At 47.3% G+C, this 19120-nt stretch overlaps 1 protein-coding gene across 1 annotated transcript in view; it reads left to right on the plus strand.

Moving 5' to 3' along the window:
- The window catches only part of LOC123144196 (bifunctional dethiobiotin synthetase/7,8-diamino-pelargonic acid aminotransferase, mitochondrial), a 31819-nt gene that overhangs the window by 5308 nt on the left and 7391 nt on the right, over positions 1-19120 (plus strand). The window contains exons 6-10 of the mRNA XM_044563247.1: positions 3034-3182; positions 12758-12852; positions 13074-13189; positions 13275-13421; positions 18961-19094. Coding sequence (XP_044419182.1) covers positions 3034-3182; positions 12758-12852; positions 13074-13189; positions 13275-13421; positions 18961-19094 — 641 coding nt within the window. The remainder of the gene's footprint in view (positions 1-3033; positions 3183-12757; positions 12853-13073; positions 13190-13274; positions 13422-18960; positions 19095-19120) is intronic.

The following is a 19120-nucleotide window of genomic DNA, read 5'->3' on the forward strand; positions in this document are numbered from 1 at the left end:
CCAAAGACCATCAAAGCGTCGAGGGCCAGCACCAAGCAAAGTGCCCGTGTGACGATCCTGAACAGAACATGAATCGAAGTCGAGAATGACCCTACAACTAGAGTCGACAATCTGACCACCAGATATGAGCTGCATGGTAAGTCGAGGAACATGAGCGACAGAGGGGAATGAAGAAGTGCTAAGAGTGCCTTGACTAGCTACAGGGAGGGGAGTGCCATCAGCCGTAAGAACACGTACATGAGACTCGACAGGTTGAATGGAGGTCAAAGTGGAAGAATCATAAGTCATGTGAGAAGACGCTCCAGTATCAAGAATCCATGGGGATGTACCTGAATAAGTAGAAGGTGGTTTCTCAGTGCCAGAAGAGTCAGCCACAGAACCTGCAGAAACCGTCGGTGAAGAATCCCAAGCATCAAGCAGGCATTTCAACTGTGCAATCTCATGCGCAGACAAGGACACGGTCGAAGAGGTCGAGGTAGAAACACCTGCTGACGATGAGCAGTCGCCTCCACCCATGGAAGCCGCGTGCAGAGTCGACCGAGAGTAGCGAGTCGACGTAGAGCCGCATGTGAAAGCCACTGGGGGATTCGAGGTAGAGCGGTCACCGCCGAATGTGGAAGCCTCGTCATGAGTCGACGTAGGGCGACAATCACCAGGTGCGGAAGCCGTGGGAAGAGTCGCTGAAGAACGACCAACACCATCAAGTGAAGCGGCTAGACGAGGCGGTGCAGCTGCCGAAGGAGTCGATGTAGAACGGTCAGCAACACCCGTGGATGTCACATAAGATCGAAGTAGGGCGACAACCACCACCTCCAAGCGAGCGAGCACGAAGCACCGAGGAAAAGCGCATGTGCGAGACGGGGTCTGTACGGAATACCGTCGAGAAACACTGGCAACGCGGGAGAGGCGTACCCGGCGAAAGCATTGCACCTTTTTTTTACTCTTTTTTCTCTCTCTCTTTTTTTGGAGTGTCAGTCAACATAGCAGAGTCCGAAACAAGGCCCAAGGCAGCAGCGAGGCCCAAAACGAAGCAGCCAAAAGGGCTGAAGGTGCCAATGATCTGCAACTGGATCGACTCATTCCGAGTCAATCCACAGACGACTTGATCTAGAATTCGAGCGGGCGAGCAGCAGCCGACCGGAGGGCGCCGGCGGGAGGTGGGAATCGAAGTCGGCGGCGGCGGAGAAATCACGGGACCGCGGCAGGGAGGCGGCGGCGGCCGGCGGAAGTCGCGGGGAGCGGCCTGGAGGCGGCGGCCGGTAGAGAAGTCGTGGGGCGCGGCCGGGAGGCGGCGGCGACTAGCGGAGAAGTCGCAGGGCCGCGGCCTACGAGCGAGCGCACGCTGCTCCGTGCAATCAGAATGAGGCATAAGGGCTCGATCCTGATCTGCGACGAGGCGTACAGAGAGGGAGCAACGTGGTGGTGGCGATTTGGTGGCGATAGACTTCGGCAGGACCTGATCGGCTGGCGAACTAGGCGGAGACCGGTAGCAGCGGCGACCTACGGAACTGGATCGGAAGAGCACGAGTTGCGGCGTGCGAAAAAAAACCCTACAGCTCTAATACCATGTTAGAATAGCAACTTAATCTTATTAGGAGGCCAAAGGCAGCATATATACAAGTACATGAGGATGCCAAAAGGCTAGAATGCAAAAGACCAAAAGTCATCACTAATATAACTCTAACAACACAAATGTCTTCATGTACCTCTCTCATAGCAATTCTTGAAAAATATACGACCAAATTTGCAAATAGGTAAATTACTTGTCAGATGTACCTGTTCAAATATGTTGGGGAAGCACGATGATTGCGTGATTTGAATGATATCTTGCTCCGCTTTCTGATGGCTCTCCAACACCTTGTCATCTTCTTCTGGATCCTGTGCCTCATCACTCTAATGCTTCATGTCAACCGAACTTTGTTCGGCTACATATGTTTGTTGTTGATGCTCGTCAATTTCTTTGGCACGAAACTCATGGTGCAGAATGAAAGCTCCCTTAACTCCAGAGAAATCAAGCACGATCGTCTTGCCATGTCCTTGCTCAACCAAGCTTGCCTCTTTTGATTTGATAGATCCGAAACATGTACAACTTGATTTGGCCCTCCAATAACCGAACTACCCTTATCATTTGAATGACTCCTCATCAACTCTTATCAATTGGCATAGCTTTTTTTTCTTGCTTAATTCTACCCGTATTGCAACATAATCTGAATCTGCCCCCTTTTTATTTGTTCAAGGCAAAGAGCATTATTATACCTTGGTGCAGCGGTAAAGCTGTTCACCCATAGTTAGGCAATGAGATATGTGTGATGCCGAGACTTTGCAATTGTGTAGGGGACGTATAATATGCTATGGTACTAGGTGAAGGCATATGCACTCCTGCAGAACTTTTATTCATTCGGTTATGATCATTGTGAAGGTGTGGTGCCGAATTATGGATATTAACATTTGCATATGGTGCTGAAACTTAGTAACATGAGGGGTATCACATGACAGTTGAAGGTAATTAGCAGAATAACTAGCAGTAGCATGGCCTGTTCTCCCATCCGTTGATGTGTTTAATGGTAGACTTGCATATTGTGAGTTAATTGCTGATGGATAAAACAGTGAAATATCCACTTGCATCTGCAATCCCACAAATCCATATGCAAGTGGATATTTCACTGTATGGACTACATACGGAGCAAAATGAGTGAATCTACACTCTAAAATATGTCTATATACATTCGTATGTAGTCTATATTGAAATCTCTGAAAAGACATATTTAGGAACGGAGGGAGTAGATTGGTAGATAATTGTGCTTACCTGAAGAAAGGAGACAGCAAAACGGGCACATTTGTGAACAAATGATATGTGCTTATCTGATTCATATTGATCTTATAAATTTTCCACACAAAAACATTATTTCTGGTTTGCTGAGATAATGATGTTTCAGTTGTTCTTGTTTCATTATTAGTGTCCTGTTATTCAAGTCACATTGCTCAAGAACATTTTATTCATTGCACATAGCTTCCTTGTAATTTGTTGGTCAGATTGGGCTTCCAGAGTTTATTATTCGGACAATGGATCAACGGCAATTGAAATAGCTCTAAAGATGGCATTTCGCAAGTTTTCACTTGATCGTGGAATTCTACTCGATAGTGACAAGAGTATCACCAACGAAAGAAATATTCAGTTAAAGGTTTGCTGCTCTTATACTAGACATACTTATCCTCATTGTTTTTAGGTTTTCTGGAGCAGCATAAGGTTGTGGAGGAGTAACTCCACCTTGCTGCTACAATGTGTACAACACAAGTGTTGAAGGAACAACTTCAACGTGCTGCGCTAGATATCGCTCTAGAGGCGGAGACAGGGCCGAAATGGCAGCAGGAGTTCAATCCAAAACTCCTAGAACGCAAGATCCAAGATCTTAGATAACAACACCAAGTTCTATTATAGGTAGTGGGGGTACATAGTCTGGGTACAAACTAGAGGTGAGGACCTCTATTTATAGGGCTTTGGGAAGCCTTCACATACTTCTACTTATGGCTTGAACACTCTAGAAAACATTACTTAAGATTCACCATTCTACTCATAGCTACTCACAACTAGAGGACTCTAGAAATCAGTAGGTAGGGTAGAAAAGAAAAGGAAACACTACACTATTGTGGAAGCATCTAGAAGTAGCCAAACAAATTTGACATGTGATTTTGTTTTATTTTCTTTTTCCTCATCATTCTTCCCTGGTTGTTTGGAACTCGCCTCGAGTTATCTTCATAGAGCGCTTCTTTTGGATGGTAGATAGTCAAGTCCGCAACATTGAAAGTGTTGGATATACCCATGTCACTTGGAAGATCTATCACATAAGCATTATCATTTATCTTCCTCACAATAGAGAAGGGCCCATACCTTTGCTGCCTAAGCTTCCCTTTAACACCTAAAGGCAGCCTCTCTTTTCGAAGGTAGACCATCACCTTATCACCAATTTGGAATGATTTCGGCCTCCTTTTGCAGTCAGCAAGTTGTTTATATTTCTGATTTTGTGCTTCCAAAACACCACGAATTTCTTCAAATAACTCAGTGTAATTATCAGCAACGGACAATGCTGATTTTGAGTTTCCCCTTGATGGTAGCTTCACCAGGTCCACCACATGTGTTGGAACTTTAGTGTAGACAACGGAAAAAGGACTCGTTCCTGTGGATCTATGCTTGGAGTTATTGTAGGAGAACTCTGCAAGAGATAAAGTCAAATCCCATTGTCCCTTTCTTTCTCCACAAATGCACCGGACCAGATTACCCAAAAATTTGTTCACCACTTCAGTTTGTCCATCTATTTGTGGATGGGCAGTGCTAGAAAATTTCAATTCAGTGTTGAATTGCTTCCAAAAAGTGAGCCAAAATGCAACAAGAAATTGCTATCATGGTCTGAGACGATGGACCTTGGAACTCCATGAAGTCTGACCACTTCCCAAAGAATAGGTTTGCCACATGATGAGCATCCGTTGTCTTGTGGCACGGGATGAAATGAGCCATCTGAGAGAATCTATCCACGACCACAAACACGACATCACTCCCTCGTCTTGTTCTTGGCAAACCCAAGACGAAGTCCATAGAGATGTCCTCCCATGGAGCAACAGGAACAGGCAAAGGCATGTATAACCCTGTGTTTTGGACTTGGCCTTTGCAAGTTTGACATATCGGGCATCGCTGAACAAACTTTCCACCATCTCTCTTTAGTTGTGGCCAAAAGTAACGAGCTTCCAGGTTAGCGGTAGTCTTGTCACGTCCAACATGGCCACTAAGATCACTTGAATGGAGTTACCGAAAAGGGCTTTCGCCTCGCTTTATATATAAAGCAACAACCAACCGACATCCGAAACCGATACAAACACAACACCCCACACCACACTCACACACACCCAAGGCCAGATACATAGGTGCCAAAGGGCTACAACAACAACATGCCGCACGACTCGAAGTAGACTGCAGGAGAAGACATTAAGCATCACTACAGAGCCGCCGGCGCCCTTCTGATGAAGATATCGCGAAGAGGTGAAGTTGAGGCTCGACGAAACCGAGCGCTCTGAGACGGTGCCTTCGGGAAGGACAATGACACAACAGCGCCGCCACCGCCCGATCAAAAGATCAGATTTTCATCTGAAGCGCGACGAAGGGAGGGAGCAATCAGAACGGAGGCTTCAGAAGATGGCGACACCCACAGGCGTCGTCTCCGGTATGGCCAAACCATACATGGTTTCCACCCTGGCTCGCAAACTCCACCTCCGACGAGAACATCGAGATGGCAGCCACCACATCGCCGACGCAGCCATGGCCACTAGCCGCCCGCACTTGAGCTGCGGGCTCAGCCCACAAGCACAGCGGCTCCCACCTCCCGGGCCGCCGCCCGGGAAACAAGATGCCCCAAAGACCCATCATGACTGTGAATGATGACCAACCGGCAAACTCCGACCGCCGACAGAGCCGCCAGCGACCGGAACGACCGGATCTACCGGGGAGCCACCGGGTCGGAGAAGAGGTCGGGTGGGAGCGGACTACGTCGACGTCCGGCACCCCTGCCGGCGACGGGTGGCCCGACCGCATCGGCGCCACCCATCTCTCCCACCCCCTCTCCAAACATCACCCTTGATGCCCAACCGGAGCTCCCTGCCTGGATCCGCACCTAGCCCAAACCTGTCACCCGCTCAACGACGCGAGAAGCCGAACCAACCACCACCAACAACCATGGGAGAGATCTAGAAGCATCCACAAGGATCGCCCACAGACGAGCGGACGCCGGAGCACGTCCAGCCGCCGCTGCACACGGCCCGCGCATCGAGCCGCCACCACGTCGTCGTGGTCCACTCCATGCTTCAGCCCGAAGACCTCTGCCAACACCCCGCGACCACCACCGCCGGCAAGAGGGACCGAAACCGGCAGCACGCACCTCTAGAGCCTCCCGCAGCCGACCATCACCAGCCTAGGCGCCGCTGCAAGCGCCCAGACCCTGCCGACGAGGCCCCACCCGCAGCCAGACCCAGCCGACATCTGGATCTGGGGCGCATGGGGGAAGCCGCCGCCGCCGGCACGACGCGCACCACCGCCGCCCACAGCCTTCCACGCCACCGCCAGGAGGACGCGACCCCGCCGCCAGCTCCTGGGTGAATGCTGCCGCGCCCTGTGCCGCCGCCCGACGGCCACGGCCCGCGCCGAGCCACCACGAACGGGGGAAGAGGGGCCCGCTGGCAGCGTGCCGAGGCGGCGGCGAGGAGGAGAGAGGGTGGGGAGGGAGGGGAGGGCGCGGTGGCAAGGGTTGCCCCTTCGGTCGCCCGCGGGTGCGACGCGGAGGGGAGTAGGGGCTCTCTGTACTTCTTGGAATGCACAAACGATCATTTTTGAAGAGATAGCCATCTTGCATCAAATAGTCATCACCTAATGGCTAGCCCTGATTTGTTTTACCCAAACATGGCCAAAGTCTTCGTCATCCTCATACAACTCCTTTATTTGATCCATGCCTGAAAGTTCAGCCTCAAAAGAAGTCAAGAGCCATGCACAACGACTCGGCATCAGCCACTCGGTTAGTCGTTCCAGATTTATGCACAATGAGATAGTTAAACCTCTCCAGGTATACTGCCCATCTTGCTAGCATGCGATCAACATGCTTTTGATTTCTAAAATGCATCAAGAATTGATGGTCAATGTAAACGACAAACTCTTTAGGCAGCAAATAGACTTCCCAAGTTTTCAAAGCTCTGAAAATGGCATACAATTCTTGCTGATAAGTATTCCATTTCTTTCTAGCCTCGTTTAACTTCTTACTAAAGAAAGCAATGGGCTTCCTTTCTTGAGATAGAACAGCTCCAATGCCTACTCCACTTGCGTCACACTCCGACTCAAAAACCTTGTTGAAATCAGGTAGCACCAAGACAGGAGCTTGCGAGAGTTTTTGCTTGATCTCATCGAAACTAACTTCAGCCGCTTTTGTCCATTGGAACTTTCCTTTTTTCAGGCACTCGGTAATTGGTGCCATGATAGTGCTGAAATTCTTCACAAACAGCCTATAGAAAGTTGCAAGGCCATGAAAACTTCTTACTTCAGAAATGGTCTTTGGAGTTGGCCATTCTCGAATTGCTTCAACCTTAGCATCATCAACACGAATACCGTCACATGTTATGACGAATCCTAGGAAAAGAAGTTGTGTTTGCAGGAAAACACATTTCTTCAAGTTGACGTAGAGCTCATTTTCCCTTGGTACTTTTAGCACCTTTCGAATGTGATCAAAGTGTTCATCCTCGTCCTTGCTATAGATCAAGATGTCATCGAAATAGACCACAACAAAGTGGGATAAGAAGGGTCGAAGGACTTGATTCATCAGGTGGATAAAGGTACTTGGTGCATTTGAGAGTCCAAATGGCATGACTAGTCATTCAAACAACCCTTCCTTTGTTTTGAAGGCTGTTTTCCATTCATCCCCAGGTCTGATACGAATTTGATAATATCCGCTTCTTAAATCTAGCTTTGTGAACACTCTTGCTCCACTAAGTTGATCCAACATATCATCCAGACGGGGAATAGGGAATCTATACCTTATGGTGATCTTGTTAATGGCTCTACTATCCGTACACATTCGCCAAGATCCATCTTTCTTGGGCATGAGCAGGGCTGGTACAACACATGAGCTAATACCTTCTCGAATGTGCCCCTTTTGCAGCAATTCGTCCACTTTCTCCTTCAATATATCATGCTCTTTTGGGCTCATTCGATAGTGTGAAAGATTAGGGAGACTTCCGCCCGGAATTAAGTCGATTCTATGTTGAATCGCCCTCATCGGTGGTAGGCCTTGTGGCTCCCCAAGTATGTTATGAAATTCTGCTAATAAGCCACATACCTTTGCTGGAATTTAACAACCGGTTGCTCTTCTCCTTTTACAATAAGTGCATCAGACAAATCTGCCTCCTTCAAGTGTTCCATAAACTCATTAGAGGTGTTGGTGATAGTTAACATACTTCTCCCTTCGTCCTTAAAGATATTACCATTAGTTTTGTTTCGGAGAATAATGATCTTTCTCTTGTTCCAAATGAAAGAGTAAGAATTTTCCTTGCCTTTGTGTGTAGTATCCACATCAAATTGCTAAGGTCTCCCAAGAACATGGCTGGCATCCATGTCAACCACATGACACAACACATTTGAGCGATAATGTTTGCCCAAAGAAAGTGGCAGGTTGCATTGTTTGGTGATCCTCATATTCACTCCTTTCTTGATCCACCCAATAGTGTAGGGATTTGGGTGATCATGAGTTCCAAGCTTTAAGTGGTTCACCAAATTCTGGGAGATAAGATTCTTGCAGCTGCAACTATCAATCACTAATTTGCATACCTTGCCATTCACCGTGCATTTGCTTTCAAATATTTTCTTTTGTTGTGTGTCGTCAGGTTGTGGTGTGGAACATAGGAGACGCTAAATCACACATACCACCTCTTCACCTTCTTCTTGAAACCTCTTGTCCCTCTACATCTTTCGATTCGTATTCTTCCTCATCATCTTCACCATCATGGATAGTTGTGCTAACAAATTTTAGTGGCAGCCGCTGGATATGTGTCCCTCTTCACCACATTTATAGCACTTTGGGCCTTCATTTGCCTTACCCTTGCCTCTAGTTTGCTTCGAGATGGGTCGTTTTGCCTTTGGTGGAGCGGTCTTTTCTTCCACTCTATTAGTGTGACTCCTAGACGAGCCTTCAGTATGAGGATATGGAGGCTTAGTTGTCTTTCTTGTCTTCACAAACCTCTCGGCCTTCAAGGCTAGAGTTTGTGCTTGATCAATGGACCAGATTTGTTGCATCATCAATCGATCTTGAATAGCATCATTAAGATCATTGATATACCTTGCAACTTGCTGATCCTCAGTTTCGGTAAGGTTGCACCTCACTTCTAGCCTTAGAAACTCCTCTGTGTAATCTGAAACAGTCCTATTCCCTCAATTTTGAAATTGGATAAATGATCTGGTCATAATCAGCAGGCAAAAATCTCCCTTTCAAAAGGCTCTTCATTTGCCGCCTAGTTCTCACATGAGATTCTCCTCTCAGCCTGCGCTCTTCTTGAATGCGGTGCCACCATGCACCAGCTCCTCCTTTCAGCTTGTACGCGACCAAAGGAACACTACGATCTTCCGGAACCTCCATGACCTCAAAAAAAGTCTCCACTTCATATAACCAATCCAGGCAGCCTTCAATATCAACTTTTCCATTAAAAGTTGGGATCTCAGCTTCCACCTTGTATGTATCCCTTGCATATGTAGGGTTGGGTACTCTCCGATATGCATAGAGATCAGGTTCTTCAAGGGCATCATCTTATTCTTCACCTTCAGAAGCTTCAACATAAATTGGCCTTCTTGAACTACGCTGGACTGCACATTGTTGTGGTGGTCTTGCTCCAAGATTACCTCCCCTTCTTCGTCGTTGAACATCTTATTCATTGGCAGCAGGGGGTACACCCTTTCTTATCATCTCAACCAGCTGATCAAATCTCCGATTAAGATCTTCACGCAGCTCTTTGATTTGTCATTCTGCAGCATCCATTCTCTTCTCCAATTGCTCCATTGCTTGCTGCAGCTCGCTTTCAAAGAGAACAACAAGAACTATATCGCTCTAGAGACGGAGATAGGGCCGATATGGCAGCAGGAGTTCAATCCAAAACTCCTAGAACGCAAGATCTAGTCCAAGATCTTAGATAAGAACACCAAGTTCTATTATAGGTAGTGGGGGGGGGGGTACATAGTCTGGGTACAAACTAGAGATGAGGACCTCTAGAATGCAAGATCTAGTCCAAGATCTTAGATAAGAACACCAAGTTCTATTATAGGTAGTGGGGGGTACATAGTCTGGGTACAAACTAGAGATGAGGACCTCTATTTATAGGGCTTTGGGATGCCTTCACATACTTCTACTTATGGCTAGAATACTCCAGAAAACATTACTTAAGATTCACCATTCTACTCATAGCCACTCACAACTAGAGGACTCTAGAAAACAGTAGGTAGGGTAGAAAAGAAAAGAAATACTACACTAGCGTGGAAGCATATAGAAGTAGCCAAACAAATCTGACATACAATTTTCTCTTTTTTTCTCTTTCCTCGTCTAGTGTTCCTCATCAGTTTCTTTTGGACTCACTCAGTTTACAGTTGACCCAGTTTTTATTAGTTAGGACTCTTGTTTCACCTCTAGCCTACCCCAATTTGTTTGGGACTAAAGGCTTTGTTGTTGTTGTTGTTGTAGGACTCTAGTTTCTTACTCGCTAGATATGGTTGTACTAGTTTCTTCGAACTCTCTCTGCACTTCACCATTATCGTGTTTAATATTACTCTATGGTCGATTGCATTACTCTATGTGAGTGTTGGCTAAGATAGGATGGCTACGCTCGTTTTGAGTGGTCGAACAGCCAAAACAGACTCCGTATGAGAAAATTATGACCGTTTTATTAAATACTGCGCAAAACTGATTCTGACCCGAACTTAGAGACTAGTTCTAGTCTAGTCGGATCCAAAAAAAATCCAATTGGGCGGAGTGAAGATGCAAGCAACCGGAAGCATGATTATGACTGAGGGCGGTGGTGGGGACGTACTGGAATTTGATGGATGTCGGTGGTCGGCAGTGGAGGGGCAGATGGTGCGGTTGCGGCGGCGTGACCAGTGTGAACAGAACTCAAAACTATAAAGGACTAGAACCTAAAACCTACAACTCTACATGACGATGTAGACGTAAACTCAAAGGTGGAATGCACTGAAAAGAAAAATTGTGACGGCTCAGATTGGCTTGGACAGGATGATCTAACCCTAATTTTCTTGACTTTTTCATGGACTATAGGTATAAAGAACAAAAATTAATCTAGAGTACAATTTTTTTTTAAAATCTCAGCGAGCAACCTGGAAATCTGATACCACGTGATAGGTACATGGTGTCCTGATCTTTCAATGAGATAGTATCGATTTTGTTAGAGACTTTGACGACCCGACTACACTGAACACTCAGCGGTGTGCCTTAGCAATCACTAAACCAACTATGCTATGGTTATTGACAGTGTTGGAAACACAGTCCGCACCTGATCATGAGGATCAATCCCTACATGCAACCGAAGAACAAGTGAGAATTGGAGATATGCAATCTAAATTGCAGGTTTAAATCGAAATTCTTGATTAACGCAGTCAGGTTTCGATGACGCGTACAAGTCTGAGGTCTCACTGATTCTCGTGTCTATGGCAAAGAGTAGCAAACGCTAAACACCCTAATTCGGTACCCTAAGGGGGATTTGAACGGTCAAGTTGGTAGATTGTGAAAAGAGTGGTGGCTTAGGAGCAGCAAATGAAGTTCCTTCTCCTTCACCTTGAATCTTCACTTGAGGAATTTCTTTAGAAGGTGGAGTTTCCTCGTCTTCAACGTGGGCACACGATCCGTCTTGAACTTTCGATCTTGCACCACATGATCTATAAGCTTTTGACTATAAGGAGCAAAGGGGCAACTTCTTGATTGATCTTGTGAAGCCTCTCTTATGCACTCACATATGTATTCCATGGGATTGAATGGAGTAACCTTATCAAGGTTGGCCATTAGATTCATTGGGTACCCTCTAATGTTGGTTGTGTCATCTACGTTTGGATCAAGAGTCAATCTTAGCAGGTAGTTCGGAGTGTAAAGTCTGGGAAGAAGACCTGTGGTTTTCCAATAGTTCTTTGCAGGTATTTTCTCCTTGTAGAGACACTTCATATCTTTAGTGGATAACTTTGGCCTCTTATGGATAGACTTGTATCTAGGATTGTTAGATCCTTCCAATCCAAGCGCTTGGGCAAATTCTCCCATATTTGAGATGTACTTGATCCTGTTGTTCACATCCATGAGAAAGATCTTGTGGTCTTATTCTCAAATTGGACAGTGGCGTAAAACTAATCTCATTAGTCCAATATTCCTTTTGAACCATTAGAGCATTAACCTCGCTCATTGCACATATCAACTAGACATTGGGATATCTCTGAGAAATATAGATTTACTAACACCTTAGTGAGCATGGCAGATTTGGAGAGGTGTGGTATGTGATTGGAAACTTATGCTGCAGACCCATAGCCATTTAGGGATTCCAGCCAATTTCTGGAATCAGCCGCTTGCGAGGACCCCACGTATGCTATCAACACTGGCAAACATACCCCTCGAACTCTTTTACTTGGCTTACTGACCCCCATTTCCTTCTTAAGTCATTGTCAAATGTCACATCTATACTTCTGTCCTCACCATCTTCCAAAACTTCTGTCACATCTAGGAACCTTCAGTTCTGCTGATGGCACTGGTGAATGATGTAGGGCTTACACACTGCATGGTGGATGCTGTGGTCATCTACAGTTGTTAACATGCGGAATTTGGAAAATTAGGTGAATAGAACTCCAAATTCATGAATAGGGTAATAAAACTCATAACTCTAAAGGTCCTTTTATATACGAGAGGCCTGGGATCTGGATCGTTAAAATTAATTTCAGTTTGGACTAGATTCAAACACTCCATAAAAACAACTCCAATATTCATAGTATTACGAAGAATCAATGATGTTTTTGCCTTGTTTCATTATTTACCACTGTATAATTTAGTTCCTCACAATGTCCAATTTGTTTGTTCTCATTGGTCAGTAATTCATAACTATATCTAGAGGCAAACAAGGTAGTCTGGACCAGAAATATCTAAATCCTCATTTTCGTCCCTTCTTATCTGTTGACATATTAATTGAATTCTTTGATCTCTAGGTCCTTGCTCTAAAAGGTTCATATCATGGTGATACCCTGGGTGCTATGGAAGCTCAAGCTCCATCAGCCTATACATCGTTCCTTCAGCAGCCATGGTATGCATCAAGTTCAGTTTCACTCATATGCTGCATGCTTAGAAATATTCACACCTTTTTCTGATGACTGTCTTTCCCAACTATTGCCATTTTTTTGCACTACTGTAGCCCAGTACATATTTCTATCAAGACATAGAACTGCTGTTCCTCTAAGCCCCTTTCTTGCTATCAGTTTCAAAATAAGTAATTGTGGAATCTCTCATTTAAGGGTTTTTCTGCAGGTATTCTGGGCGGGGACTTTTTCTAGATCCTCCAACAGTGTTCATAAGAAATGGGACATGCGCACTTTCTTTGCCCCAGTCGATACAGAACTGTCATCTGAGTCCTGGTGATAAATGTCGGTAACTCGTTTTGATATGTCAGATTATATATCTGTAATTTTAACTTAACTTATATATTTGGACTGACAACTGAAATTGCAGGTTTTCCTTCATTAGCTGATGTCTTTTGCAAGAGTAGGGACTCATCAGCTGCAGCTGATTTATACTCAACCTACATATCCCAACAACTATCAGAATATTCCGTGTCAAGTAACATAGAGCATATTGCAGCACTTATTATAGAACCAGGCAAGTACATTGTTCTCCATCAGCCGAGTGAACTGCTTGGATATTAACTGTTTGACATATGCCTTGATTTATATTGAGTTGAATTGGAGGTTCCATGGTAAGATCACACATCATATAATCGATTTAGAATCTAGGGTCACAAATCGTAGAAACAATGCAGAACTGTTAGGGTCGCTGTGCCAATCTAGGGTTGCAGAAACGCAGAATCATATGCCACAATTGAGATTCTGAAAACCTTGCGTCACACAGTCGGCTAGAGGTTGTTAGGAATAAGCAACTTATATTCCCATGAGGCCATAGGCCGATATATATACATGTACAGGTGTGGTACATATGCAGGAAACCCCTTATACTACGGGATAAATACAAAGGGGTATACATGACTTATATTATAACTCTAACACCCCCCCTCAAACTCATGGTGGAGGAACAACACTGAGTTTGGAGAGATAAAAGCCATGTTGTGCTCTAGTCTGGGCCTTCGTCAGGAAATCCGCCAACTGTAACTCGGAAGGCACATACTGAAGAGCAACGACCTGATCCTGCACAGCAGCGCGCACATAGAAAGCATCAACACCAATATGCTTGGTGAGCTCATGCTTCACAGGATCACGCGCAATGCTAATAGCACCTGTACTGTCAGATAAGAGCATAGTCGGTGTAGTGACAGAAACACCAAAGTCCTGAAGTAACCACCGTAACCAAGTCACCTCTGCCGTCAAAAGAGCCATAGCTCGCAACTCAGCCTCAGCACTCGAACGGGAAACTGCAATCTGTTTCTTCGTCTTCCAGGCAATGAGAGAACCGCCAAGAAAAACACAGTAAGCAGAAAGCGAACGGCGATCAGAAGGATCACTAGCCCACGTAGCATCCGCATAGGCCTGAAGCTGTAAAGAACTGGAGCTAGGAAAGAAGAGACGGTGAGAGATCGTGCCCCGAAGATATCGGAGAACACGAAGGAGATGACTATAATGAACCGATGTGGGAGCAGAAACAAACTGACTCAGAATATGAACCGGATAAGAGATGTCCGGACGAGTGACAGCTAGATAGACAAGACTGCCAACGAGATGACGATAACGCGTCGGGTCAGGGAGAGGATCACCATCAGTAGCACGAAGGTGAACATTGAGCTCCATAGGAGTCTCAACAGTGCGCTCGTCAGAAAGAGCAGCACGAGCAAGAAGATCCTGGATATACTTTTCCTGGGATATAAAAAAGCCATCAGAGGTAGAAGAGACTTCAATCCCAAGAAAATAGCGAAGAGGTCCAAGATCAGACATAAGAAACTGCTCACTAAGACGGGCCTTTACAAAGGCAATATACTCGGGGTCATCCCCAGTGATGACCATATCATCAACATAGAGAAGAAGAAGAGTCCGGCCACGAGGAGAAAGGTGAATAAACAATGCGGGATCATGAGCACTTGCTGAAAAACCAGCAGTAGTGACCACAGAAGCAAAACGCTCAAACCAGGCGCGAGGGGCTTGCTTAAGGCCATAGAGAGAGCGACGAAGACGACACACCATGCCATCAGGAACAGAATACCCAGGTGGTGGCTGCATGTACACCTCCTCACGCAGCTCACCATTAAGAAAGGCATTCTTAACATCAAGCTGAGATATAGACCAGTGGCGTGCAGAGGCAACGGCAAGAAGTGTACGAATAGTGGTCATATGGGCCACAGGAGCAAAAGTCTCGTCATAATCACGACCATGCTCCTGCTGAAAACCACGAGCCACGAGACGAGCTTTGTGACGCTCAAGAGAACCATCGGAGCGAGTCTTAACCTTGTAGACCCACTTACAAGTGATGGGACGGACTCCGGGAGGAAGAGAAACAAGATCCCAGGTACCAGTGCGTTCAAGAGCAGCAATCTCCTCCGCCATCGCAAACTGCCATTCAGGATGAACAACAGCCTGACGGTAAGAAGTCGGCTCAAGAACAGCAGCACCAGCGGTGGGAAATCCAAAGCGATCAATAGGCGGACGAGGACGAGAACGCAAGCCATAAGTAGGCTGAGAGGAAGAGGACGACTCATCCAAGGAAGCATCCACAGGTCGTGAACGACGAGTGTAATGCTGAGGAAGAGATGGAACAAGAGAAGGAGGAATCGCCAAGGTAGAATCAGGGGGTGGCGACGAAGAAGTCACCGGAGATGAAGGTGTAGAATCCGGTGACATGCTAGGTGAGGAGACCGGGGAAGATGGTGGCGGTGAATCGACGAGGGGTGGAGAAGCAGAGGGAGTGGGACGAATAGGCACAGGCGCGACGGGAGTGATAGGGGAGTCAGGAAAAGTGAGAAAAGAGATATCCTCCACTGAAAAGACCGAGGAAGATGGGCGTGGGTAAAAAGGACGAGACTCATCAAAAGTCACATCTCGAGAGATACGCATCCGACGACCGACAGGATCCCAACAACGATAGCCCTTATGCTCATCACTGTAGCCTAAGAAGACACACTCAACAGACTGAGCGGTCAGTTTGGTGCGTTCGCGAGGGGCAAGAAGAACATAGCAAACACAACCAAACAAGCGAAGCATCGAATAATCGGGAGAGCGATCAAACAGACGCTCAAAAGGAACACCACCCTGCAAAGCAGCAGATGGCTGAAGGTTGATGAGATAGACAGAAGTGGAGATAGCCTCGGCCCAAAAATGAGGCGGAAGAGAGGCGGCGATCATCATAGCACGAGCCGTCTCAAGAAGGTGACGATGCTTGCGCTCAGACACACCATTCTGAGCATGAGCACCAGGACAAGAGAACTGGGCAAGAGTACCCTGCTCAGCAAGGACACCACGCAACATCTTAGAGATATACTCACCAGCGGAGTCAGCACGAAAAACACGAATGGGTGAAGAGAACTGAGTATGAACCATGGCAGCAAAACGCTTATAAATAGACAACACCTCACTACGTGAAGTCATGAAATAAAGCCATGTGTAACGAGAAAAATCATCGATGAAAATAATATAGTATTTATGACCACCTTTCGAAGTGAAAGGAGCCGGACCCCATACATCAGAATGGACTAAATCGAAAGGACGCTGAGACACTGACTCACTATGAGAATATGGTAGCTGAATCTGCTTGCCAAGACGACAACCCTGACACTCTAAAGAGACATCTCCTGAGACAGACCCCAGAAGACCTCGACGAACTAAAGACGATAATCGAGAACCACACAGATGACCAAGTCGATGATGCCACTGCTTGAAGGAACCAGTAACAGAAGCGACAGCAGCGGAGGAACTGGCGATGGTGGTGGCAGCGGAAGGAACATGAAGCCAGTCCAACTCCCAAAGACCCTGAGAATCACGGCGGCGAGGGCCAGCCCCAACCAGAGTGTGCGTGCGACGATCCTGGACAGAACAAGAGTCAACATCAAGGATGACACGACAACCAGAATCAGTAAGTTGACCGGCAGAAAACAGATTCATGGTAAGTCGAGGAACATGAGCAACATCAGGAACAGAATAAGAAGGAGTAGAAAGATGGCCTCTACTAGCAACAGAAAGTGGAGTACCATCAGCAGTGAAGACATGAACAGGAGAATCCAGCGAGCGAAGAGAAGACAAAGCGGAAGAATGAGAAGACATATGAAAAGAAGCTCCAGAATCCAGAACCCATGGGGATGTACCTGACTGTGTAGAGGGCGGGTGCTCAGTGCGGGAAGCATCAGTCACAGAACCAGCAGTACCCGTCGAGGAAGAACCTGAAGCCGCGAGCAGACGCTTAAGTCTCAGAATATCCTGCTCGGTCAAAGCAATGGCTGAAGCTGGCGAGGGAGATGACGAAGTCCCTGAGGAGGATGATCGCGCCTTGCGCAGGTGTTTCCGCTTTGTGTAGCACTGGGACTCAATATGACCATCATTGTTGCAGTAGTCACAATGTGAACGGGGCCGACCTGAGCCTCCAGAAGGAGTGGGCAAGAGCGGCGGAGCACTCGAGCGAGAATGGGGCGGTGCAGCAGGTGGAGTGGAAGAAACCCGAGTAGCGAGCACAGAGGGAACCTCCAGCAAACCAGCACCACGTAGGCGAGTCTCCTCAGCACGAATCTCTGAAAGCGCCTCCATGAGAGAAATACGGCCACGAGCAAACAACTGAGCACGCCGGGGCTCAAACTCCTTACGGAGCCGAGACAGGAACTCATAGACGCGATGAAACTCCAAATCGGCCTGGACAGCCTGGCAGCAGGGGCAAGTACGACAACCAGCACTGCGGAGAGAATCAAGCTGGCGCCAGATAGCAGAACTCTGTGCATAAAAGTCATCAACAGTAGAGTCACCCTGCTGAAGAGCATGCTCCTGACGAACCACAGAAAGATATAAGGCATCACCAGAGGGCTCATAGCGCTGACGAAGACAGGTCCACATCTGGAAGACAGTAGGAAGACCCAGAAACTCAGAAGCAAACTGAGGCAGAACACTAGCAGTGAGAACAGCTGCAGCACGAGCATCATCATCAAGCCACTGAGTGTAAACAGACAAAGCACCATGATACGTCTGAAGAGCCTCCTCATAAGCCAAAGCCCTCTCATCATAGGCACGATCAGCAGCCTCATCAGCAATCTTAGCCGCATCCTTGGCGGCCTGATTAGCATCCGTAGGAAGAACCAGTGGAGTCGGCGGAGTAGGGGCCACCGGAGGAACCGGACGTGGCGGACAGCAGACCTCGCCAGAAAGAACACCCCAGAGACGGATGCCACGCATGTGAATGCGCATGAAGCCAGCGAACTCGGTGTAGTTAGTACCATCGAAGATCACCGGACAGCGAGGGACCGAAACATAGCCTGATGCAGCAGACATTTTTTTTTTAGGAGAGACCCGTAATCAGGGGAAGACGACGGGAGACCACGCACGAACGGCGGCCGCAGAAGGGGATGCGTGACCACGAGTCCGGGCGGGAGGGGCGGACGACCACGGGCGGGTCGCGGTGGCCGAGCACGGGGAGCGCAGTACGGGGGCGCGCGAGGGAGTCCCGCGGGTCGCGGTGGCCGAGCATGGGAAGAGCTTCGGCGGGAATCGGGCGGCGGCCGACTTCGAGCGGGAGGGAGCGTCGGCGGGAGAGAGCTTCGACGGCATCAGCAGCTGCGGGAGCGGGAGGGAGCTTCGGTGACGGCTGACTGCGAGCGGGAGCAGCCGCGGCGACGGCGGCTTCGAGCGGGAGGAGGATGAGCCGAACTCGATATGGACAGATCAATAGCACGAGTTGCAGCGTGCAAAAAATTGACCTAGCTCTAATACCATGTTAGGAATAAGCAACTTATATTCCCATGAGGCCATAGGCCGATATATATACATGTACAGGTGTGGTACATATGCAGGAAACCCCTTATACTACGGGATAAATACAAAGGGGTATACATGACTTATATTATAACTCTAACAGAGGTGAGAGTATGTGCTCACTCCACACAAGTTTTTGTTCTCCCGTTTGTTGGTATGTACATGTAAGAACTGTATAATTGCTTGTTTTTGTTATTTCTGTTTCGTATGTTGCTGTAATGTTTGATCCTCTTTAACTCCTATTCATGCAGTGATACAAGGTGCTGGGGGAATGCACATGATAGATCCACTTTTCCAGCGAGTACTTGTCCATGAGTGTAGAGACCGAAAAATACCTGTCATATTCGATGAGGTCTTTACAGGGTTCTGGCGTCTTGGTGTGGAGGTAACAGATCGCAACAATCTTCGCGG

This window comes from Triticum aestivum, chromosome 6D (assembly GCF_018294505.1).
Source record: "Triticum aestivum cultivar Chinese Spring chromosome 6D, IWGSC CS RefSeq v2.1, whole genome shotgun sequence".
NCBI lineage: Eukaryota > Viridiplantae > Streptophyta > Magnoliopsida > Poales > Poaceae > Triticum > Triticum aestivum.